Genomic DNA, 24,707 nt, shown 5'->3' with positions numbered 1-24,707 from the left:
TCGGATTGACAGGCCTGCGTGAAGTTACGCATGCTCTCTTTCTCTTTTCTAGCTTATTTGCATTTTCCCATGCGACGTTTTTCAATGGGCGCGATTCTGTAATGCTGATGTATTGATCACCTCGCAGTTGTTTGTTATTTGACCAGGCTGATTAATATGTATTTGGTATTAGATTCTGTTTTTCAATGTGATTGTGATAACGGATAAAACACTTGAACTGCAGTCATTAACGAGAACAAACTGGTAAAAGACTATTAACGATCGTTAGGGGCACCTTGATATTAGCGCGGAGCCCAGTGCCAGACACCTTAGCTCAAAATTGTGTTAGAAATCTACGAGACATTGCATGTAAACCTAACATTAAGAAGCTAAAGACCTTGAAGACGACCTAAAAAAAAGAGCAGAAGGCAACTGGGAAAGAAACTTTCCTTTAGAAGAGAAAGGATAAGAGGGTGGCGAAAAGTGTGGAGCGTTGAAGACGATAAAACCACGACTTCCCGAGTAAATCAAAATGTGTAAGGATTTTCACCTAAATGAGAAAGTATTTATCGCCCTTGGAAAAATATATTCCATTTCTTCCTGTGATTTTTTTTTTCCGGGGCCAGGAAAAGATAATAATTCTTTCGATGTTATTATGTTTCTAGGTAACAAACAAAGTGAACTATTTTGGAAAGTGAAGGTGAATTAGTTGGTAACAGCAATGAAAAACAACGTCTGGATTTATATTGTTTTTTTAATGCTGGACGCTTTATCAGAGAAAACCTTCACGAAAATTTTAAAGCCTGAAAAAAAATTCTTCAAATCAACAGAATTAGGAATGAACTTAAAATCTAATTGAACGGAACATCATCATAGCCTTGTGAAACTGAATCGACACACAAAGACACCTTTATGTTAGACCTATTTATCCTGGTTTTTGATGTATTATTTCTTTCACGTGTGCATTTGTAATGACTTTTCGTCAAAACCTTATTTTCATGTCATAAATTACATACCATGATATATTAAAAAAAAAGTTTTAAAAAAATTAATCACCAAGTTTTTATTTTAGCACCTTGTTTTATAGGTCTTTTACATTGACTGTGGTATGTAGATCGATTATCATTCCGGGAAGCAGATTCAGAGCCTGTGGGTTTAAAATCCAGATTGTTCTTATAACAAAGAGCAATTCACGACGTAGCTAAGCATTATCTTCAACAGCGAACTTTATTACGATCTCGCCAAAAGCTAAACGACATTGGTAAGTTCTCAACTTTTTCCTTTGATTTATTTTTTTCTTTAATTTGAAAGACTATTTTGTTTGTTTGACTAACCGAAATCGGGGGAAATGACGATAAACCCAGGCTGGTAAATTGTACATTCTTAAAAAGACAACGAGACGAATTTCATTAGCAACTAGCCACTGAATTATTTTTTAATGCTGGCACGGAAAGCCGTTTACGTATCTTTCTTTGAAATTTAGAGGCGCTTGGGTAATCTCCTAACTTTTGTCAGAGTGTTTTTTTTTTTGGTACTATGATCATATAGGAACTTCGAAAAAAGGGAAGAATATGGCGATGATTGCATGTGTGGTCGTTGCTTTTAAGGCGAAATGAGAAGTGTTACATGTACGTTTGCAAGTAGCTTTATCATTTTCTGATAACGTTTCCTAGGATTAAAAGAGCCAGTTTTTGAGCACAGAACTTAACATCGATATGATTTTACGATTTCATATTCGATAAGCAATTGAACCGGGCATCTAGGGTCTTAAAAATGGTAATAAATTGGTATAGCACGCCCTGACATTTCTGAGAATCAAGAGCGGTAATTTGATTTCTTTGCATAACAAACGAAACCCTCCATAAGGTCATCAACAATGTATTTTATCTCTGCCGATCTAAATCTATTGTCATACAAAGAAAACTTAGGGCAACTAAAATTTGATTCACGATGATTTTCGACGCCAATTTGAAAATTGGAGTCAAAGTAACTGGGCTTAAATAGTACAAGGTTTAAGAAAAAATTCTACCAAACAAAGCAGTATGTGTGTCTAAAATAGGACATTAAGAGTGATTTCTCTTGACTTTAAATATAGCGCTCTCCGGTGAAGTAGACATCCTTTCTCTTAACTTCAATTTACTTTACTTTAATCGAATAGTAACTCAGCATTTTTCGAGAAATGGATGAAATGAATAGCGGCACTGAAAATCATTTTTGCATTCGATGTCATCAAAGCATCTTATGAATTTCCATCAATAAACAGAGAAGTAGACAATTTTATTAGCAAATATCGGACCGTATTAAAGAGGAGAAATTCAAACATTAGATATAACCAAGCAATAAAAGATAACATCTACAGCACATATCCGATCTCATGCTTTAAACTTTATTTTAGCATGTTGGTATAAGTTTTAGGTACAAGGGGCAGTTCAGTTTATCTGTCAGCATTTGCCATAAATAATGTGTTGCCGACTTATTTGATAACACATTGCCACTAGAAAGATATTCCTAAATACTGACAAAGAGACTATTCCACGGAAACTGCGCACGAACGAATCTTATTCACGAGTTGCAATGCGTCAAAAAAGCGAAGAGTGAGCGTAGTAAACGTGTAAGTTTTTCGATGCATCGCAACGAATGAATAAAAATCGCTTCACTCTCCGTGGTACGATGTTCTTATTTTATACATAATGACATTTACACCGTGAGGTACGAAGCGAACGACTTTGAAAACACATCGTTAGTCCAATCAGAGTCACGAACGATAATACGTCATAGTGTAAATCTCAGTGTGTACGAAATAAAAGAACTTTCGCCATGCTTTTCCCAAATCGTAATCATGATTTTAGGAACCGCGAAACAGCTCCTATAACTGAGAAAAAAATTTTTTTATGGATTACTTGTTTGAGATTATAGAGGCCAAAAAGGGTATTAATGCGCAATTGTTATGATTTTTTGATGAACGTGAGCTGCAAGCTGTTTTTGTTAAGGGAAGGGACAAAGTTCAGGGGAGAGATGTTGTGGAACAGGCAATACAATTGTAACCATTATCAACGGACCCCCAACCAGATATTCAACTGTTACCCACGTATAATAACTACATCAAATTGATAAAATTCCAGACCATTAGGGGGCATCAAGGATCCTACCGACTGGTTTTAATTTCACGCTGACGCCTTAGATTAAGATTCTGGCGTAATTTTTTTTACTAGAGTATCATTAGATATCTGGTAGTAATGGTTTTCGACAAAACTTCTTTTTTCTTTAGTTGTTTTAAATACGTACGAGAACATGCACATCAGTAGATGGCTACTGTTGATACTAATAACTTAATCCGAATAACCAGACTATTTTAACCTCCTTAATTCACGTCGCGAAAAATATCTTCCCTTGAGGAAGGTAGGGTATATGTCGTACAATTTCGTCTTATTTAGCATTCTTAATCACAAGACTAATTTAGAAATAGTCGATGAAAATTTAGTTTCCAGTAGGAGGATAAGTTCATCCTGTTTTGTTTGAAATTATTTCCTTTAGACATTCAGCCGCTTTCCAAAGAGTAAGTGCCTCTTTCTTTCGTTCCGGTTAGTCCTTTTTCATGAAGCTTATCATTTCAAACTTGACTTAATTTTGACGAAAGGGAGACAAGTTGAATAGATTATTAAGTCATAAGGCTATAGCTAACATGGCAAACTGCCACGTCCGCGTCATTCTCTATGAGAAGTGAACAAAGCAATTGCGTCAGAGGACACCACCAATACCATTAACGTTTCACAATATGTACCATTCTCTTATAGATTTCTTTTCTTTCATCCTTTTACTGCTGAGTGCGACAGTGAGTTGTCATCTTCACATGCGTAAATGAAAGAAACTCCGAGTTAATCAAAAGGTAATCTCACATGACAAACCACTTGGCGCGAAGACACATCGTCACAGTCACACAAATAGAGTAGATTTCATTTTCTATCAGAGTAAAAATATATTTTCATATGTTAATCAAAGAGCATTTTCGTCTCAGAAATGTTCATAATTAAAACTTCCTGGAGACACGCTGAGCCATGCCATAACAAATATAAGTATTTGAATAATCAGGTGTAGTTGAGTATTAAAGATTGACCTAGCCTAGTCTGGGGCTTTAGATTAGAACCCTAAATTTGTGATTTATAATCTACAAGTCGAATTGAAACCTACAGAACAAGGACCAAGAAAATCTTGTCCCAGTTGCCCACACTTTGAAAGGTATTTGCCAATAAGTTTTCCAGTTTATCATGTTTATCAGAAACATAGAGCAACATAGAGCAAATAGACAGGATACTTAGTCTCTTCAGTATCGTCGTTCTCTATCCCACTTGCTTCGTGAGTCAGTGGCGCCGAAATATGCTTATTCAAGTACATATCCCTTTCAAGTTGATAAGGACAACTTAGAGTATTTCAAAACTGAAAATACTAGTCAAACAGTCCCAGACGAAATGCAACGGAAAGCCTTATTTTGAAAGAGATACGAAAAAAGCGAATATGAATTAATAATGATTTGATAACTAAAAGAGGTACAGCTTTGGTTTCCAAAAGAAGCTTGATTATCAGTCTCTGCATAACACACAGAACTCGTAGCAGCATATTCTAGAGGCTCATTCTAGGCAACCAACCTAAAACTCAATTAAAAAACTTCATTCGTTGCGTAGTGTCTTGCGGTTTCACACATAGGAAGACACTGTTAATTGTATGCACATGCATTCTCAGGGTTTATGATTTCCTGGTCTACAAAACAAATTTCGTGCAAACAAGGGAAATTCTACAAAGAAGTTTTTTTTTAAGCTGGAGTTCTACTCTCAGCGCTCTCCGAGAATTCAGAGCTTTTTATTCGTCTTTGTTTATAGACTTTCGTTTCGTGTTTTTAATATCAATAACAATCAAGCAGGTAGCATCCTAATTTAAACCTTCAATGGAATCAACTGTTATCTCCTTTGTCAACCGCATAGCCAATAATTTTCTGCTAAAGTGGAGTTTTCATTAGCATACGAGTACAACCATGCACCCATAGGTCAACAAAAAAAATTAATTCTTTTCTGTCTCTACAATTGTTCCAAATCTTACAGTATATGAAACAAAAAGCAAAGGAAAAAACAAAAGCATTATGTATGTGAAGTTCGCGGAGGTTTCCAGCACGAAAAGACTCCAGAAGATCATTTAAAGCAATTTTAACGAGGCCTTTGACATCTTTCGAAGAAAAAATTATATCATTTCAAAGACATCTTAGCAGTAGACATTACAAACCAAAACATTTGATTAAATCTAAGATAAAACCGTTGCAATATGAAGTTGTCTTACCTGCGGTGAGACAAATATTACTTTTTGGTCAAAACAGTCCTGAGGAAGATTATCGTTTGGAAACAAAAAATTATTTATTTCATTCACTCCTCCGTGCCTCCCTGACGTACCAAGACAAGAAAAAAGACAGCGTGGACGACACATTAGTATGTTGTACTGTTCTTTACATCTTGCCCTCAGAAATTTCACATATTGTCGCATCATTCTGTGTATTCTGCAAAATGGAAATCAAGTAGATCACCTATCTACATGCAAGCAAATATTTTCGATATAAACATGGAAGAGGCTTTTCGCGCCTGCAAGTTTTTAGTACCCACGGAGCTTTTGAGCTATTTAACGGAGAACTAAGGTAAAACCACTCAACGTAAGAACTTTTTAATGCGACAATTTTCAGCAAAATATCTTAAAATTTTAATGATGCTTTTTAGCGGTGTTTGATTCTTTGAACACATTTTGCTTTTATTTACTTTGGACTTCAATTTTGTGAACGTCTTCGTTGGAAAGCAAAAGAAAAATATAGAAGAGACGGAGGCTTGTTGACGCAAAATAGTTACGTTGTGCCCGTAAGCTGCCTCCCATTCAAACTAATGATGGCTGTGCAGATGGATTGACGATCACACAAAGAAATAATTATAAGAGTTCTCAATTCCTAATGTTGCGAGGACGGTAAAAATTGGATGAAAACGACGACCACAATTTTTTGAAAAAGAAACCTCCACTCATACAGGTGAGAGGGTTTTTCTTCTGATATTAAAGTATCAATTGCAAAATGCTCCATACTGAGCAGAGATCTCATATTTTGACTCGGGACATCTCTATTATCAGGTAATGTGTTTCGCTTCATGAAACCATTAAAAAAATATTTTTACAATATTCTAAATCTTAAGGACTGAGAACCGTCAATGTGAAATTTACAAAAGAACAAACGATAAATTCGGTGATGGGCAACACGAAGGAGTTAAAGAAATATATCTCAAGCTAGTTTGACGGTAAGATTTCTAATTCCTTGTTGACCTCAGGGGTGTTTCTTACCATGATGAATTTCCTATAAATCTAAAGGAAGCATTGTTCTACTTATAAAATGCAGGAAGAACTTAAACTTGGTAATATTTTTATCTTTTAAAGAGATTTATGGAAAACAATTTAATCATAACTCTATATAAAACAATTTAATCTCCAAGCAAATTTATAACATTTGGTTTCGTAACCGCTTCATCTCAATTGAGAAAAAAGTTTTTTGGATTTCTTACAAAATAATTATTCATTTTATCATGTTCATTCCAAGAAACCTAGGACTCCACTGGTCTTACACAAGTCACGTAGGCAAGAAAGAGATTATTTTTGCTTTTCTTTCCTGACCAAATAAAATTTGGAAGTAAACTTGAAATTAGAAATACGAGTTTCGCGAAATAGCTCGTGTAGACTCTTGTATACAGCCGCGCGTATTTATTAAAATTAGCTTTTAGAAGAAAGTCTTATCTTCAACAGCTGCAAATGACACAATCTGTGATTCGTAAACGTCTGCGTTCTTTTGAATTTCATGTTGATTTATTTGGTTACGTTTTTCGAAAGTGGCTTTTGATGTTTTACATCGCAAACCCCGAGGTGTCATCACAAAGACGCACATGGTCAACACAGTCTACCTTGGTCAACAAACATGGTTTTTAGAATCACACAAACAAAACCCAAGTTAGTCAGACAAGATAAATTTGAAAGCGACCGACTTGTCTCTCGCTGTCACACCTTAACAATTAAAGTGAAGAACCTGTTTCTTCTGGAACTATGCCTTCACATATGTGTGAAATTAATGTTACAAATTTTGCGCGAAACTTTGCTAAACGTCCGTTTATTTGCAGTCTGGATATGTTAAACACATATGCAGCTTTAAATTACTTCAATATCTTGCTAATTTAATAATTCAAAATATACCTGCGTCCTTGAGTTTTTAAGTCTATGGATTATATTTAGTATTCACTGATTAGGTGTCATCACCATCCTTCTTGTTGTAAAAAGTTTGCATATGAACTCGGCCCAAAATGTCTTTTTATGTGAAAACTTAATTTTGTCTTGACTGGAATAAAACTTGATGAACTCTAACATATCGCCTTTGAAATTTTCGTCGGAAAGCCGATTTAAAGTCTCTTACACTGCATATATATTGACAGTGACTGCGCTGAAATCTCAGCTGGCTAACGGGGATAAAATTTACCGCATAAACAGAACGTAAAATTCGTTCCTCCAACAGGACTCAGGTAAATATTTTCCAGCTTTAGACAGTTATGAGTTTTTTCTCTTTTTTTTTGTCGCAGTCTACACTGACATATTGTACTAGCTGTTGGGGTGAAAAATGGGCGACGAGGTTGTGAAATTTACATTTCTTGGTCGACAGGACAAGTTTAGACATACCGTTTCCACTTTATGCGACCAGTTTCTATTCTTTTCCATAAATCAATTATAAAATACTGCGAGTCTCGACTATCTAAACTCGGAGTCTGAAAGAACACTTCTATTAAGTAGAATGAAATAGCATCTCTTTGAACTTGCAATAAGTGTTCCCAGTGAGTGGTGAGAAATTATATTCGGTAAGCTATCGGGGCATAGCTAGAAAGTTCCATTTTTGTCACAAAAATTTTGAAAGAGTCCTTTAATAAATTTCAAGCGGGCGGGAAAAAACATTTCAGGCCCAGGTTTACGGGATTGTAGGCTGGCTACCCCTCTAGCAGTATCCAATGATATAATTACAAACGGCAGCAAATAATTACAGTTTCAGCTTTTCCATCAAGCGTACTTCTGGTCACACTTTTCCGCCGGCCTCAAAGAGAAGGCTTTTATTCGGATCGCTCAAAGAGTGACGTAGCACAGATTTAACCATTTTATGCTTGACAGAACATAAGCGAGTGAGTCTTAAAGATTTATATTCTAATGTCAAACATAACTGATCCTCGGTGTGTTTGCAATTTTGTTCTTTATCAACACTACATCGAATTCTATCTCGACCTTGTGATCAAATTATAATGTTGCAATTGCAACCCCTTTAATGATTTTTTCCCTTTTGTTTTCTTTTTCTCGAAAAATACAACAAAAATGATCTTATTTATTTTTATTCATTGCCTTAACGGCTCACTAAATGATAGATTTAAAGTACTGGTTGCCCAGAGTAATCACGATTTAATGAGGGCTATTGGAGTCCAGATGCCAACTAATATACGTATAACCACGACCCTAAGTCTGACAAATGAATTTTTTTGCAAGCTTCGTCAACAATTTTTAAAACCTAAAACAACTTTAAGAGTGAATATAATCCTCGTAGGTCGTAGGTTCTTAGCAAGCCAAAATTGAATGCGATTTGATAGATAAAGAAAAATCCACTCTATGAATAGCATTGGAAAATCAAGAATATTTTGCATGTAACGTCAAGGTAGGTATGAACGAAAAAGCTTTTGAAGTACGATGTTAGGCGAACTTTCATGTGGGTTGTGATCCAATTAACTAACAAAATTTATCAGATCAGAAACATAAATATCTACAAAAGGAAAAGTGAATGCATAAGTTATGAAATAGTAAGTTCTAAGAGAACTCTCAGGCGAGGAAAATGGTCAGAAAACAGTATATGGTGGATCTCCCTTCTATATAAAGCAAGACTACTGGATAGAGCCCACCGCATCGTCACTCTCAGATGTGCCTTTAAAATTTTAAAGTTTAGGAACCCGATTTCTTGAGCAGATTGAAGCCTTGAATAGGGTGAAGTATCACCCGATATTGTGACCAAATTGTCCTGGAAAAACAGTACTTTGTTAAAGTTTCTCGACGGGTTGGTTTACATCATGACACGCATGCAATCTTTGAATTACACAAATTAACTTATCATACGATTTATCTTACATGATCTTTGTCATCAATTGGCCTCGACTTAACATGCTTCAGTATGATTATGGTATCCGCTAGCTCTTTTTGATCACTACAATTTTTCGATCCCATTTACTAATCAATACTGTGAATTTCTATCGATTACCTTCCAATATCTTAAATTATGCAAGTTTGTCTTCTCCTTCATACGTATATTTGGTACGTTTAGTCTTTGATCTTCAATTTCATCAAGATTTTCCTTATCCTTCACGCGTACTTGTTCAGTATATGTTTGTTAAGTAGATGTTTGTTTCCAAGAATCATAATTTTAAGGAAAATAAAGATTGCCGATTTAAATGACCAAAAGTTTTCTGATCAGTATGGCCAAACGCAATAAATACAGATTAACAAGACTTTTAGGAAACAAATGACATATTACCGAGACTTAGCTTTGTATTATAAAGTTTTCATTCTCCAGTACTCCTTCAGCTTTTTGTCTCATTTCCCCCTACAGTTTCCTCATTGCACAATAATAGAGACAATTTCAGTTAAATATAAGTAGTTATTTCTGTTCAGAAAACAAGATTCACTGTCATTGACACACGCTAAAATAAAAACTGACTTCCAAAATAAACTCAACTAAGAGATATGTTAGAAATTATTTGGGCGATTTTTTACTTTCTGTCGTTGTTTCGTATTGAAAACGTGATAGCATTTCTCTATACACATATTGTACTTCTCTGTCAATTCAAAAATCCCGGAACTTCAAAAAATTGATAAACCCAAGTTCATCTTGAATAGCAGTAGCTCATATTTACATCAGCTATCAAAGCCTTAGACAAATTATTCGAAAACTAATCCCTCGATATCACTCGTTGTTTTATTCCGACTGAAATTCTAAACGCACAAAAGAGAATCATTCTAAATTCATCCAGATCTTAGAGATTAAAAGTTACCGGTAAAAGCGACAAAAAGACTTTTAATAACCCTTTTTTATTTTCTTAGCTAGTTATTTATCAGGGTTCCTGTCAACGCTTTTAAGTCTATTTCATCAAGAGCTTCCTGTGAAGATGAACTATCGCAGCGAAACTTACAGTATGAGGCGTCTTTCTAAGAAGAAACTTTCTTTATCATGTAAGATTAACTGAGCCAACAGCATAGATTATAGCCAATTCCCGGTTGCTCACGAACACTCGACATTCACTCTTCCGTCGTGAAGAAACAGAGGTAGCTTTACTTTTATAACAATTGGAACGCAACGTTTAAAGCTCTTTTAAAGTTAGTAACGGTTAGTTTAATGCTTATTCAGAGGTGAGTGCATGTTCCTTCATATGTCTGATGTATATTTAAGAGATGACATTACAAGTGTTTTCTATAATGCAGTTTTGTGTGATACATATGACTTGCTTACTCCATGTTATTCTTGTGCAAAAACACATGTGCGTATGATAACTTTCTCGATATTCAAAAGTTTCTGGTCATGTTAAGCAAACCAAGTCTTCCCTAAATTGATTCCCGTAAAATGGGGACAAACTGAATAAATTGAATGAATTGGTATAACCCTACATTTAAGGAAAACAAGAAGTTAATGAAAATTAATGAAGAATATCCCGAAAGAAATATGTAGTTATACGCGCTTCCCAAGACTAAATTTATTCTCAATGCGTACCGCAATATTTAGCAAATAATTATAGGACGTTACTCAGAAGAAATATATCATACACATTTGCTGTGATCACGAATTCTCAATGATGATCGTCCAAACCGCAAAATTTGTCGATTTTTGCACGAGTATCTCTCAAAGGAAGCAAATGAAAATCAGTAATCTTCTATTAGATATTTTAGTGGAGTTCTAACGAAATGTCACGAGGACAGTCATAGTTCAAACCAGAGTAATCGCAAAATCTCGCTTTTGATTTAAATAGAATTGGATTTAGAAGAAATTAAAACCCTTTGTTATTACAGAAAAGAGAGATTAAGTCTATACACATGCACTGTGTGCGGCAAATCTCACAAAGTTCTTCCGCTAGGCAAATTAAATTTGCTCTTAAGATGATGAAAATACTGGGTTTATTATGTTAATTTGAAAGAGGCGCTAAGTAACTCTCATACAATCTGAAGCCGTATATCATACGTCAAGGGTGAACGTGATTTAGTATTTCCTGCAAAGTTAAAATAGATACGTATCATTGAAGGAAAAGATCTCTGAGAATGGCAAAATGTTATTCCTATCAATACGAGACAAACAAATTAGAAGCAATGACTGAGAAATGGTCTCAGTAAATTTTGGCAAATCAAGGATTAGTATTTTTTAGCCCCTAATGGCTTGAAAAGGTAAACGCAGTTTGTGCATAATGAGGGTCACCTCAATTGTCGTGTTTAATTTGAACGTTTGTATTCGAAATAAAGTTTGTCATGTGAAAGGCAAGATTTTAGACAACTCTCCGAAACCTCTTCTACTCATTTTATCTTTCAGCAATGAAGGGGAAAAGAAGGTCAAGATTTTTCTTCCATCTTGTAATTCTGGTTCAATATGTTTTTTGCCATCCACATCTCGAGACGAATTCGGAACTACTTTGTTGTGAGAAATTAACCAACACAAGTGATTTTCGCTGCTGGAATGAAACATCAGAGATGAATAGCACAGCGAATACGGCAGTAACTGGCCATTGTGTACGAGGAATGTCGAAGAAAACATGTTTTAAAGCAACTTTGTTGGAGCCATGCCGAGAAAATCCAATGGAGAGTATCATACCTCTGGGGAAGAGAGAAATACATATAGGAGCATTCGTTCCTTTCCTAAAGGATGATAGATACGGTCACTATAATGCTATGAAGATGGCTATCGGCATCATTAATAATAGATCTGATATATTGCAAAATTATACACTGGTGTTGGACGTGGAGGATACTGCTTGGGTGAGTGTATTACATCGTTTTTATCAGAATTCCTGCGAAGCTTTCAATGTTTTTTTGTTTTTTTGCGAAAATAGTGCACCGAAAAATTTACATTAAGCGATATATTTAAGGACTCTTCCTGATTTTCTTTATTGTAACACTCATGGAGATAAGAATGTGTTGGTGAGATTTGAAGAATTATCAATGATGGCTGAGAATTCATGTCGGAATCTTCAAAATATCTTTTTAACATGCACTCCGAAATTACAGCCAACATGAACTAAAAAGCACCCCGAATATCGATTTAAACCTCTCAGAGATTTTGGCACAATGGCCTTGTTAATTAAAATGTTTCTAAACCCGTAAATAATTCGTTACTTTTTTAATTCAACCTATGTGCTTCTCAGTTGTTAACCCCCTCTTTACCTGCATCCGAAAAAATATAGAAAAGAATTAAATCCATCCCTATCATTGAATTTCTGAGAAAACCACGGACGTAGAAGGAACTAAATTGGACAAAGTCTGGAATATTTCACAAATTTGTATTATATTTACCCGTAATTCAATTTCAATTTCTTTTGTTGAGTAATTAAATTTATATTGACAGTTCTGCTTGTTGAAAAAGGCGACTATCCGATGATCAGTATTCTGTCAGTCATATCTTTGCACCTCTGTACACATACAGTCTCTCTAATTGACCAGGTGTCGGAGGAGTTTGAGTTTGAATGATAAATACAACGAAGGTTTTGAGCTAACTTTTTTTAATTTCTCTTCCTTCTTGGCGGTTAGAGAGATCTTTTTCGCTTTTTCAGTTTAGATTCTCTATTAATCAAAGTTCCAATTTTCAAATGTTAGTTAATTCCTCACGAAAAAGCTTTATTTCCAAGATTTATTCCGCTCCGGTTTTCCCAGTCACCGAAAGCTAAATGTATAATTGAATGAAAACCTGGAAGCTGCGAATGGCATTCTCTGTGTCTCTCAGTGACTCCCTTCTCCCCTTCCCCAACCCAGTGATACACAAGATTGCAACCACCTTTACCAACATAAATTACATACTAAAGATAACCCTTTTCGATCCTTAAAGTCACTCAACCTAAATAACTTTGTAGGCTAAGATATGGAAGCGAACTTAAAATTTCTCAATACTTTTTGAAAGCTATCTCTATTTTCCTTCTATCTAGACTTCTTATAGTGTTGTTATTAATTTTTTGGTCTTCTTCAGTGGAACAATGGCTCTTTTTCCCTAAATTAAAGATTAACAAACTAAGGACAGGACAATAAAAATTTCATAAGTGGAAACCGAGAATGAGGCAAATCTTACCCCTGTTTTAATTCTGTGTCCTACATGTCCTTCAATCATCTCAAATTAGATCCGAGGACTGTTTCGAAGGCGACTTCCTGAAAATGTTTTTAAATTGACCTTCCCCTTTGCAGTTAAAGTTCCGGTACGTGATGTACGAACAAATTAATTTAAACTAGAACGTGACTTTTGGAATCGATTTTAGTCCAAAAACAAAACAATCATATGTATCTGAGTTGTCTGCTTGCTTGGTGGTAAAAGCATTGTAACGAAATAACACTTCGTAAACTAAAGTTTTGTCTTTAAGGAAAAGTAAAAAGACTTGAGAAAAATTCGACAACATTTAGGGTTATTGCTCCAGACTCTCCATCTAGATCATCTAAAGCGTGCGAGAAAAGGTTGAGTGGTCATTTCCGTCCAGAGAGTTAAATCTTGGCGTCTGATAGCCTTCCATTAAGGTAAATGTATTAATTTGTTCCAGGAAAGTCAAATATATTCTGAATTTTTTTATCGGCTCTTTTGATTTCTAAGAATATTAATCTCTTTATTAAATTGAAAAAAAAATGGACGGAAGAAAGGTACAGCACCTGTTTAAACAAGTCTTCCTTCACATGAAAATACTTTAGAACCTTTCTTGCATTAATCTTCAACACATTTTGGTAGAGGTAAAAACAATGACTATTTACTGCCATTGCATGGAAAGTAGCAAAGCATCAAGGATAAAACTTTCAAAATAAGATTTGTAACAACACACTATGTCTCTTTTAGTCACTTAAAATAAAAATGGTGAAGGTGTCTGCAAATTCCTTATCTTAAATCTGTCACGCCTAATTAGCGTCTGAAAGCACAGAAGCAGCATTCAAAAGCTTTGCTTGAAAAATTATGAATGGATTCCACGAATATTCAACGTGTCGTGGTTTGAGTTACGCACCTCAGGCAGGTGCCCGATTATATTTAGATATGGCCAAGAGATATACGACTGATGTGACGGCAGGTTATAGACTCCAGAGGAAAAGAGAAGTAAATTATACACAAGTTCAAGCCTTGATAAAGAATACGTTGGAGAAAGTGATTTTTTTCTATTTCCGCTTTTTTCTCTTTTCCCGAGCAGTTTCTTGTTGATGGAGCAGAGCTATGATAGTCCAAATTGCTTTACGTCAAACATCCTCACGAAAGCATTGAGTGGTGAAATCAGTTTGCAATTCGCAGCAGCCTTAATGAAGATATGAGACTTTCGAAGGAAATATTCGCTCTGAAATTAAATCAGATTAAATGGGTTGATTTAAGTAGGCAATGAAAATAAGAGCTCCCGCACATCGGCTCCTTTGCTTGGATGAGTTCCAGAAGCTAACAGCCTAAAGTGAGAAAAGAACAGCTTCTGCTATCACTTGTTTACGGCCCACTAAGTTATCTGGTATTTTTAATAGAGCACCATTCCCAATCATTATCGTTTTAGGACGATGGTGCACACGCCATAAAAGCGTTCTACAACCTGCTAAACAAGGAAAGGAGACCTGCAATATTGCTTGGACCTTCAAGTACAGAGGCCTTAGAGCCTGTGGCAGAGGCTGCACCACTGTGGAATCTCATTCAGGTTTGGTTTAAAAATGTTTCCCCCTTGGGAGGAGTTCAGAACAAGATCTTACCAGACGGAAATAGTTGGCCGTGCCAATTATTTATTTAGCAAACGTCCTTCGTCAACTGGACCTTGAACGACACCCGTAGATAGCTGACTACACACATCAGACTCTAGGACTCCTTTTACAGAGTGACAAAAACCAACTGTTACATAAACATAGAAGAAAGAGTACACACAAAAAAAAACAGACTCCTGACTGGAATCAGACTCCAAGTCTGAGATTTACTATCTGCAATCGCTGCAATCTGCAGAGTGCGACTTGTAATTGTATGAACAACAAAACACCTCTGTACTTTTAATCGTCGCAGTCCATTTAAAGTCGGACTACGTAATTTAAGAAAGATGTTAAAGCCGACTGGTTTCCTCTTTTATGTAGGTTTCTTACGCGTCGGGCTCTCCAAAATTTGATTCAAGGATGAAATATCGCAACACTTATCGAGGAGCTCCATCGTCAACGTCATACAGCAAGGCTAAGGTGGCCTTTATCAAATATTTTGGCTGGAAAAGAGTGGCTATACTCTATCAGTATGATCCAGAATTCTTTTCCCCGGTAAGTTCTTACATTGTTCTTTTGAACAAATATCTCAGGGAAAAATATGGGAGGGGAAGGTTAACTGCTGGCCAAGAAGCAACTTTCCGAGGTGATAGTAAAGGCATTTTCAACTCTACAACCTCGGATATAATGATTTGTAACAATTTATCATTTACTTTGTCTTTTATTTTTTTTATTTTCTCCTTTCTTTTATTTTTATTTTTCCTTACTGATACGTAATGGATATCGTATCGAAAGAGATTTAGAGACTGATACCTTTCCCGCTAATTTGATACACGTTAAACCCTCGGAGACAGCTCAAGAATCAATTTGCGACATACCTAGATATGTATGAAACAAAAGTCACCATAGAATGTTCACAGTCCTCTGTACGAGGGAAATAAAAGAGAGTTCCAAAATGTAAAAAGAAGTTTTCGAGAAACGAAAAAAGTCAGTCTTTATTTTGTCTATTTGTATATCTGCAGACGGTGGATAAGCTCAAAAATGAACTGAAGAAAAACAGTATCAGCATCATTGCAGTGGAGGGATTTGAACAGCTTGGCGACGTCAGTTTTCAAATACGGAAACTCAAGGTGACTTAAGTACTTTGTTAAACGCTTTTACAAATCCCTATAAATAGGCACTTACAACTACATAGCTAAAATTGACTGAAATTCATTTTTTAAAACGCTCCAAACTAGGTAATTTAGTACGTCAGGTTTAATGGAACTTGACGCAAGCAATATTAGGAGTAGGGTTTATAATGCTACAGGGATAACCACTGTGAGATATACGAGAGGAACCGATGCCGCAATTGGAACGGGGCACTCCATCTTTGGCTTGCTCTGAGTCTACTCTTTCTTTCCAAATCAGTCTCTAGATGCAAGAATCATAATAGGCGAGTTTGGCTACGTCGGAGCCCGAAACGTCTTTTGTGAGGTAAGTGGAGTAATCATCTAAACGCCAGTTAGGGGCTACAAAACAAGTCCTGCTACAAAAGAAGTCGCGATAGGAATTACGAGAGTTTTCCTACGATTTCAACTGATCATTTTCTCATTATTTATTGATCTCTATTCAGATCACTTCGAGTAGCCTTCAGTAAAATACCTCTTAAAGTCTTGTTCTTTTGGCTTTTTTTTTTTTTTCCACAAAAGCCCCAGAGCCCCCTCACCTGAAGTTTATAACTCTACCTGTGTTTGATATTTTTTTTGCAGGCTTTTAAGCAAAAAATGTATGGTCCGAACTATGCCTGGATAACATTTGGCGATGTTGCACCAAGCCAAATATTTCGATCGCCAGACAAAGAAAAGATTCCTTGCACAGTTGACGAGCTGAGGCAAGCAGCTGATCGTTACATATCGACGGTCAAGCTAGATATTCGCCAAGATGACAACGTAACGTTCTCTGGAATGGTACGTTCTGGCAATTGCTAAGTTGCTTTAGTTACATTGTATTCTCCGTTAACCAACCTGTAGAGAAGAAACTCTTTTGAAACTTTCAAACATCGCAATGCGTCGGCACCTTTATCCAAGTAGATCTAAACGAAAACAGCATGGGCAGTTTTTCCCCTAATCATTAATTATTGGGAAACAAGCCTCTACGGCTACCAGTCCTAGTGCCATGATTAGTAACCTAATTAAGAGCTGTATATAATTTTTTTTATTTATCCGCAGACTGCGGAAGGTTTTTGGAGTGAAATGCTCAAGTTGAATAAGAACAAGTTTCTCAGAAAAGAATCTGCGTACGCCTTTGACGTAGCATGGATAATCGCGTTAACACTGAACGCTTCCCTTGCCAATGGATTGGAGTACGAGAACCTCCACACGCCAGATTACAATTATTCTCTTAGGATGAAACAACTTATCAGGAAGATAAGTTTTCAAGGACTTACTGTGAGTAAAAGTTTGGTCTTACCGAATCATTGATGTCAGGCTAAAATGAAAAATGATAACAGGGTAATTTAGTGTTATCGACTAAGTTGAAATCGTAAACTGGACACCGTAAAGAGTTTAAAGGCTAACATTTCGAGCGTTAGCTCTTCTTCAGAATTATTGGTGAAATTGTGGGTTGTGTGTGGGTTTATATGAAAAAAATGGAGCTACGCTATTGGTGGGAACATGGTGACGAGAAAACAAGATGAAATTAGTTAAATGAAAAGCGCTTGTTAATGCAGTGGAATTAGGAGTGCCGATTTGGACGATAAATTTTTGTTCTAGAGTTTTGCGGAAATAGGAAGACTACTAGGGGACCGATTCCGAGAAAAACTTCTCGACGTAGAAAGAAATGACATGGATGCATTCAAATCAGTCTCTAGACACTTTAATCTCCCTAATCACTCTAAACAGCATATGGTAGTTTGCGGTCTTTCCCCACACCTAGGCAGTTCGGAAAGCCGCAAAACTCAAGAACAAAAATTTATTTTTTGTTTTCTCGTCACCATATTCCCAGCATAGCTCCATTTTCTGCATGTAAACCCACACAAACCCCACAATTCCAGCAGCACCACAGTTTACCTAGGAACGTACCCCTTTAAAAAAAAAGATTGTTGGTTGGATGGTTTTCCCGTGAAAAAGTCAAAAATTAATCCTAGAAAGTGCATATACTTGGACAATTCGCTGAGTTCAGATGTCATAAGAAATGTTGTCTCTACCCCTAATGAATTATGTTAATTCATTACGCGAAGTATTTGGTTAGTCTCAAAATTTCAATCAATCAATTTCTAAAGCACAGAGAGGAGCTTATTGACAAGAAGAACAAAATAGCTGTCAATTTGTCCCGGCTGTAATTATGATTTCAAACTCATGGCTATATTTTCCTTTCGATAGGGTCCAGTTCGCTTTGAAGATAACAGGGAGCGATTGGGAACAGTTCTTATCAAACAGAACAGGAAAGGTACATTTACCAACTCTTAAAGAGAAAAAAACAGGTAAGGGTCCAGGTAAGGTATTCAACGACCTGCCACATGCAATGGCTTGCAAAAGCACACTGAAACCTGAAACAGAATACCGTTTGTATAAAAGGTACGTCAAAGGAGTATTTGCGCGAAAAGGGAGCGTAAGAGAGCGGTGTCCTCGACTCTCTGGCTGAAACACCCTCTAAAAGGGTGTCCTCTTAATAGCTTACTAAGAAGACATGGCGATACCCATTGGGAAGTAGTAAAGTCAGTAAAGCTGCTAGCCCTATATACGTGTGTAATTAAGACGTTCAAATGTCGCTCGCTTTACATAGTCAAATGAATACCTTTCGTGCATGGCAGGAAATCCGCTTTCGACCTTTCAAACATTCAAAAGGTAATTCTTGGAGGGACGTATCTCCCTTGAGGTGTTCACGACGAAGATTATTGTAGCCGCTTAAACCATTGACTAACAAAAGTTATATTAAATCGTTTTTACAATGCTTTCTCTATCGCTACTAAAACTTTGGAATTGGGTCTTTATCTTTCAGGAAATGAGACCAGAATTGGTCAACATTTTACGTTCTCTGATCAACTCCACATCTTCAAAGATGAAAAAAAAGAAATATGGCCTGGTAATTCATTTGCTATAATCTCATATAATATCAGGCTCTCAACTTTGCAGCAGTATTCTAAACGAGCTTCCTTGTCTCCTCTTACCATCGTGTTTTCATGAAAGCGATACCATTTATAGCCATACAACATTAATTAGAGAGAAAAGAAGTATAAAGCTACCTGAGAGAATTGTGGCATTGAAAATGCAGGATTTCTCAACCATTTGGTCTGGATTTGAGACGCAAAATATTTCATGATTCATTTTGTATTAACTTTATCGCTTTGTTCAATCTTTGAGAGTGCTGTGGTGAAGATATATATTTCAAAAATTTCAGTGTTCTAAATTAAGCCTGCTTCTCTTTTTCAGATAAGATACCAAAGGACGACACTGTCAGAAATTTTGAGTTCATGATAATCCCGCTACCTCTTATAGTAATCATGTGGCTTATGGCAGTGGTGGGAATCATCTGCTCAGCAGGGTTTTTATATTTCAACATCAGCAACCGAAAGCATAGGTAACAACATCGTCCAAAAGTCTCTAAAACATAATAACATCACTTAATATGTAATATCAGATGGAAGGAAATTTTAGGGTGTGTGTTGACCAATAGAGGTTGCGCTCCAAACAGATGGTTTAAATCTATAGCCGGCTTACTTAAAAAAAAATGCTTCTCTCTAACCTAAGAAACACTTGGCTAATTGCTTTGAATTAGCTGAGGTGGGCTGATGTACTAAAGAAATCTTGACTGACAGACAGAAGTAAGAAAACGAAAAGATTAGTGAAAGGCTGTAGTTATCATAACAGGTGGCGAAAACATGAGCAAATAATTAGTTGAGTCGACAGTGTCATTATTTCATTTCTATCAAGAGAGCTGACAGGAGTCGAGGAAAGTTTCGGTAATAACATTTCATCTTGTATGAAGCTTATGTCGCCATTTCTCCAAAGGGTTTATCAAGCATGGGAACCATGCCACTTGTTCGGAAGTTATCAAATCAATGACGATACTCGACTTTATCAAAGTTTTTCATAGTAATCCTTTGCCCAAATAACTGCCTTAGAAACGTGGCACCCCTTTCGATACCTAGAATAAAAAGACTAGGTATTTTTATTTTACTTTAATAAGTTCGTTTTCTACGGAAATAAATTCTGAATTGAAACATTCTCCTAGCCCGAAAAGGTCGCCTTTTTTCGTCGTTTTTGAAAGTTCCCCCATCGGGTCTCATGCGATAATTTATCTCAGTTTTCTTTACGAGCATTAAACGAACGATGAATCGTGTGAGAAAGAAAACCTTGACTAATTGGTTTTTTCCCCCCTCACACCCCTTTCGTTTTTCTACTTTATAATGGCCATCAATAGAGCCAGTTGCATCGCTGAAGACAACAACCTTGTGCTTTTCCATGTGTTTTTATAGAGTTATCAAGATGTCGTCGCCGAAGCTCAATAACATAATTATCTTGGGATGTATACTTTGTTACGCCTCGGTTGTTCTTCTTGGGTTAGATGCGAGGTTTCTTGATATTGGAGAATACGGATACATTTGCAATGTGAGCTAGCCTTTTACTGTATTTCGTAGGAGTTATTCCTGAAACAGCATTACATCATTTCCGTTGTTGATATTCCATTAAGGGTTTCCTATACTGGAAAAAAGGAAACGACATTTACAGGAAAATCAACCAGTAAGCTCAAACTTAGGTCATCAGATGTAGGAACATTATTCTGTAAGAGTCATACATTATACAGTATACTTTATTACAATTCCTATCTGTGCAAGCTCATTTTCTGCTGCATGGTCAATAGTTATTGAAAAATGTTTTAAAGATTTAGCGGATTGATTAGCAAACCGTTGTTTACTAGGTAATGCATAGCTTTCATTTCCACATGACCCAAAAAAAATAAATGGGTAAGTCTATCTCTTCAGTTCTTCGAACAGGCCAAAATTGATCCACTTTTCATAAATACATCAACAGGCGCGAACTACAGTACTGTCCTTTGGTTTTTCTTTATCATTTGGTGCCATGTTCAGCAAGACTTGGCGGGTTCACAAGATTTTTACAGCCGCTAAGACTCTCAAGAAAATGGTGAGATTAATTGCGATAATTGTAAGTTGGAGACGCCTAAAAAATATACCCTATTACACCAGTTGTTCGAAGAATAAATTAGTTTGACACGCGACTCAAAAAATAATAAAAATTCCTTTAACAATATAAGCACAAAAATTGTGATAACAGATTGTGAACTCTTATAATCTGAAACATATTTTTTCTTTCACAGGCAATAAGGGATTTTCATTTGCTTGTCATTGTAGCAAGTTTATTGTTGGTAGACTTAGTATTCTTATCCACATGGGTAGCAATTGATCCTCTTAAAACCGAAATATTGCGCTTCGAAGAGTTGGTGAGTAACAACAATACAGTCACATCTCTGTCAACGCAACGAAGAATGGTGTGTTTATATACGTCATCGACTAAACTTAAAATAAATTTTCCATTTTTTTTTTCTCTTGTTCGTGCCCTACTTTGTTCCGCAAAATTACAAGTCCGGAACCTTGGAAACTCAAATTACCGTTAATTTCCACCCAATGTTTGAAGTAGAAAATGTAATAAAGAAGGTTCAGTGTATCGATAGGCCAACAAACGCCTAAACAAGATCGAGGTAGCAACTTGTTCAACTTCCAGACTCTGGCTGAATTCCTTAATCTCGTCACTTGCGATCCTTTTTATCGCCCTTTCGGTAGCCATCCTTGTTTCTCATCAATGTATCATTGCTTCTCCCATGTTTTTCAATCTCGTCGAACAAATACATGACACTCTTCTTCGAGTTCAAAAAATCGCCTAGTTTCTAATTTAGAAACGTAACCTTGTCGTAAAACCAGGAATATCGTGATCTAGATATCTTGTACCAAAAAAGATTTGTTATGTCTTTTTTGTGTTTTCTACTAACAGACACAAAAAGAACAAGATGTTATCATTATCCCTGCGTTATTCCAGTGCACCTGTAGATACAAGACATATTTTCTAGGGGTATTGTTTGGCTACAAAGGAATTCTCCTGCTGTTTGGGCTCTTCCTGGCTTGGGAAACACGTAATGTTACCATTCCTGCTCTAAACGACTCCCGATACATCGGAATGTCGGTTTACAACGTGGTGGTGCTCTCCATCATTGGGGCTATAGTGGCCATTGCCTTGGATGGATCCATGTACTATAAGGCACCTTACGCCATTTCGTCGCTGTGTCTCATCGTGTGTACCACTGCGACACTCTTACTGGTTTTTGTACCAAAAGTAAGTTATAAGAACTCTTTTCATTCCAAATAGTCATGTGCACCTGTCACGAAAAGGGAGGAAAATAACGAAATTAACATGATAGCAAATGGTGAAACTGACCGAATAAATTTAATAGTCACAAAGAGAACGTTCTTTATCGCTGAGTGATACTGCAAATCTCTTCATATTTTGCCTTTAGATGTATCAATTTCTAACAAAGGATGAGTCGTTGACAACTCAGGCCTCGAGTATACATATCGGCCAAACTAGAAAAGGAGCTACCAGTAACAGCTTTAACTGTGGTACGAGCCCCGTCCTGAGGGAGCGTAACACCTCATTTACTTGTAAAGGAACACAAACAGACTGTGATGTCCCTGGAAGTGCAGGTACGTGGGACAAATGTTATTTTTTTGTGAACATAATTATCTCGATTCTTCTACTGTAGATGGCATAAGCAGTACATCTTTCTAATTTTTGCCTCGAATACTATTAGATTAAACTGCTGCTACTACTTTTAGGAAATAGAACCCTGCTCCTTTCACTAGTAGAAACCGATGTAAAATACGACGGACAAGACTTAAATCTTGTAAGTAAATTATATTCAAATTTAACAACTATGTCTCCCACCAGCCTTAGGTACCACATATACAATCGGCCTCGAATAGAGGCCACTTAAACAATTATCAATTTGTGCTGAATATTCTTAGTCAGTTAAATGTCTAATTTTCTTTTATGTATCCTTCGTAAACACCTTAAGTCTTTCATATATACGCTCATTTATTCCCTCGACACCAACAGAGCTGACTGTTGTTCTAACACATCGCATTGCTTCCTTGATAGTACTGTTTTCCTTTAATTATCCTCAAAAACTAATTGTTTTTTGATAACAGTGTACTGTCATTTACGGACCGAAGGTACTTTTCATGTTATGTTCCATAAGGTTTACCTTGATCAAGTGGAAAAAAGCAACCTGAGCGCTATTCTGTCCATTTCAAATTTCAGCAGGAATTCCTGGGGATAACGGAGAAAACGCCCAATCAAAACGGGCCTTCTATTTAAAGGATATGATGAAAAGTTTTACGATAACCCAACTTGCCAATCTTTTGGAGAGAAAATGTCATTCGACATTTCTCTATCGTTCCTTTATTATGAATGATTTTGGCATGGAGTAGCTTCGGGTACTGCGTTTGAAAGGTTTGGGAGAGTAATCAAAGCAACAAACAGTACAGTTGACGGTGTGACAGCCATTACTTTTCCTCATTTCTTTACACCTAACCTATTTAATTTACTTTTCAAGTAAACCGAGTCATGTTCCAGAGCAAAGGTTCCTCGTCAGATGACAGACCTTATGAAACTCGGATGGAAGACATCGAACTTAAGGAAAGCATGGTGGTAGCGTCCACTCCTCAGACCCGTGAGCCAAGCATCAAAAACTATTACTCTGAAATTTCATAAAACTTATAACCGTAACAAATCGAGTGATGTAGCAGTAAAAAGCAACCACTTAACTTGTTATATCATTCTACTGTAGCCTTTGTCAAAGTGTCAAAATATTTCCCGTTTTACCCTAGGTTAAAATTAGAGATGCAAATGAGATAAAAACTATTCGAATCCATACTGTACATACGTCCAAAAGTGAGTCTTCGTCTAACTTATTTTGACCCAAAACGGTTACTTTACCACAGCTGTAGTTAACGACTCACGTTTTGACGTGACTGTGTTGCAATCTTCTAGGGGAAAGTGGTATTTCTTTCAGAGGTCGTCGGTCAGATATTCGTGTAGAAGCATTGCCTCGATTTAGGAAGTAACGTCTCGTCATTTCAACCACTTTGTCTGTAAACAGTAATTTCTGTGCAAGTTTACTTAATGAGTCTTTTCATGACCTGATTCCCATCACCATTCTCGAATTATCTCCTCCTTTACCTCGTTTCGATATTGCAACAAAAAAATTCGGTCCTCGAAAAAGGAATGAAAGGGGAGAGGGATGTTTCGACAAAACTTGACAAGAGTTGTAGTCCTCTCGGCGAATTACACTTTACTCGATGCGACTGTAATTTTCTTGGCAAGACTGAAGTGTGAATAAAGAGAAAAGCTCGTGAAGAAGCCCTCATTAACCTGCCAGCGTCGGTCAGGGTATTTGTCAAACCAAATAAACTTGAATCTTCTCCAACTAAAATACCGAGCCTTCATTAAGGTACTATCATAACCAGGGAAAAAGCAGAGACCCTCCATCTGGAAATTGTAATCGTAAAAAATCTAATCTTCAGAGGCAATGTACGAATAAAGATAACTTTTGGAATCAGTCCAAGTTTCCTTAAAACGCTGGCATGAACTCTTAAAATGCATTAACTCTAACAATAACACATGTAATGTCTTATGTTAATCGTTTAGCCAAGAACATGGAACAAAAAAAAA

At 36.4% G+C, this 24,707-nt stretch overlaps 1 protein-coding gene and 1 long non-coding RNA gene across 15 annotated transcripts; one reads left to right on the top strand and one right to left on the bottom strand.

The window, feature by feature from the left end:
* Positions 1–1,016: 1,016 nt before the first annotated feature.
* On the top strand, positions 1,017–24,595 carry LOC113664978 (gamma-aminobutyric acid type B receptor subunit 2). Of its 14 annotated transcripts, none has more exons than XM_027180628.2 (18): positions 1,017–1,240; positions 11,627–12,069; positions 14,805–14,942; positions 15,364–15,537; positions 16,005–16,112; positions 16,393–16,458; positions 16,734–16,931; positions 17,193–17,411; positions 18,345–18,411; positions 18,964–19,047; positions 19,395–19,542; positions 20,441–20,573; positions 20,997–21,107; positions 21,301–21,423; positions 21,972–22,310; positions 22,492–22,678; positions 22,811–22,878; positions 23,590–24,595. In XM_027180628.2, the coding sequence occupies exons 2-18, from the start codon at positions 11,629–11,631 to the stop codon at positions 23,590–23,592; spliced, it is 2,607 nt and encodes an 868-aa protein (XP_027036429.2). In that variant the 5' UTR covers positions 1,017–1,240; positions 11,627–11,628; the 3' UTR covers positions 23,593–24,595. The 14 variants fall into 14 exon arrangements, with proteins under 14 accessions (XP_027036429.2, XP_089057467.1, XP_027036425.2 ...); XM_089201350.1 differs by lacking the exon at positions 1,017–1,240 and adding an exon at positions 7,260–7,556; XM_089201351.1 differs by lacking the exon at positions 1,017–1,240 and adding an exon at positions 10,146–10,461.
* LOC149048662 (uncharacterized) lies at positions 2,349–13,502 on the bottom strand. Its single transcript, XR_016185169.1, has 3 exons — positions 13,370–13,502; positions 5,305–5,518; positions 2,349–3,939 (listed from the first exon to the last, which is right to left on the bottom strand). It is a non-coding gene; the product is annotated as an uncharacterized LOC149048662 (long non-coding RNA).
* Positions 24,596–24,707: the final 112 nt, after the last annotated feature.

The sequence above is a fragment of the Pocillopora damicornis genome, chromosome 3 (assembly GCF_964200805.1).
Source record: "Pocillopora damicornis chromosome 3, jaPocDami1.2, whole genome shotgun sequence".
NCBI classification, from domain to species: Eukaryota; Metazoa; Cnidaria; class Anthozoa; order Scleractinia; family Pocilloporidae; genus Pocillopora; species Pocillopora damicornis.
Note: the sequence above shows the minus strand (reverse complement) of the source record. Positions and strands in the feature narration are given on the sequence as shown.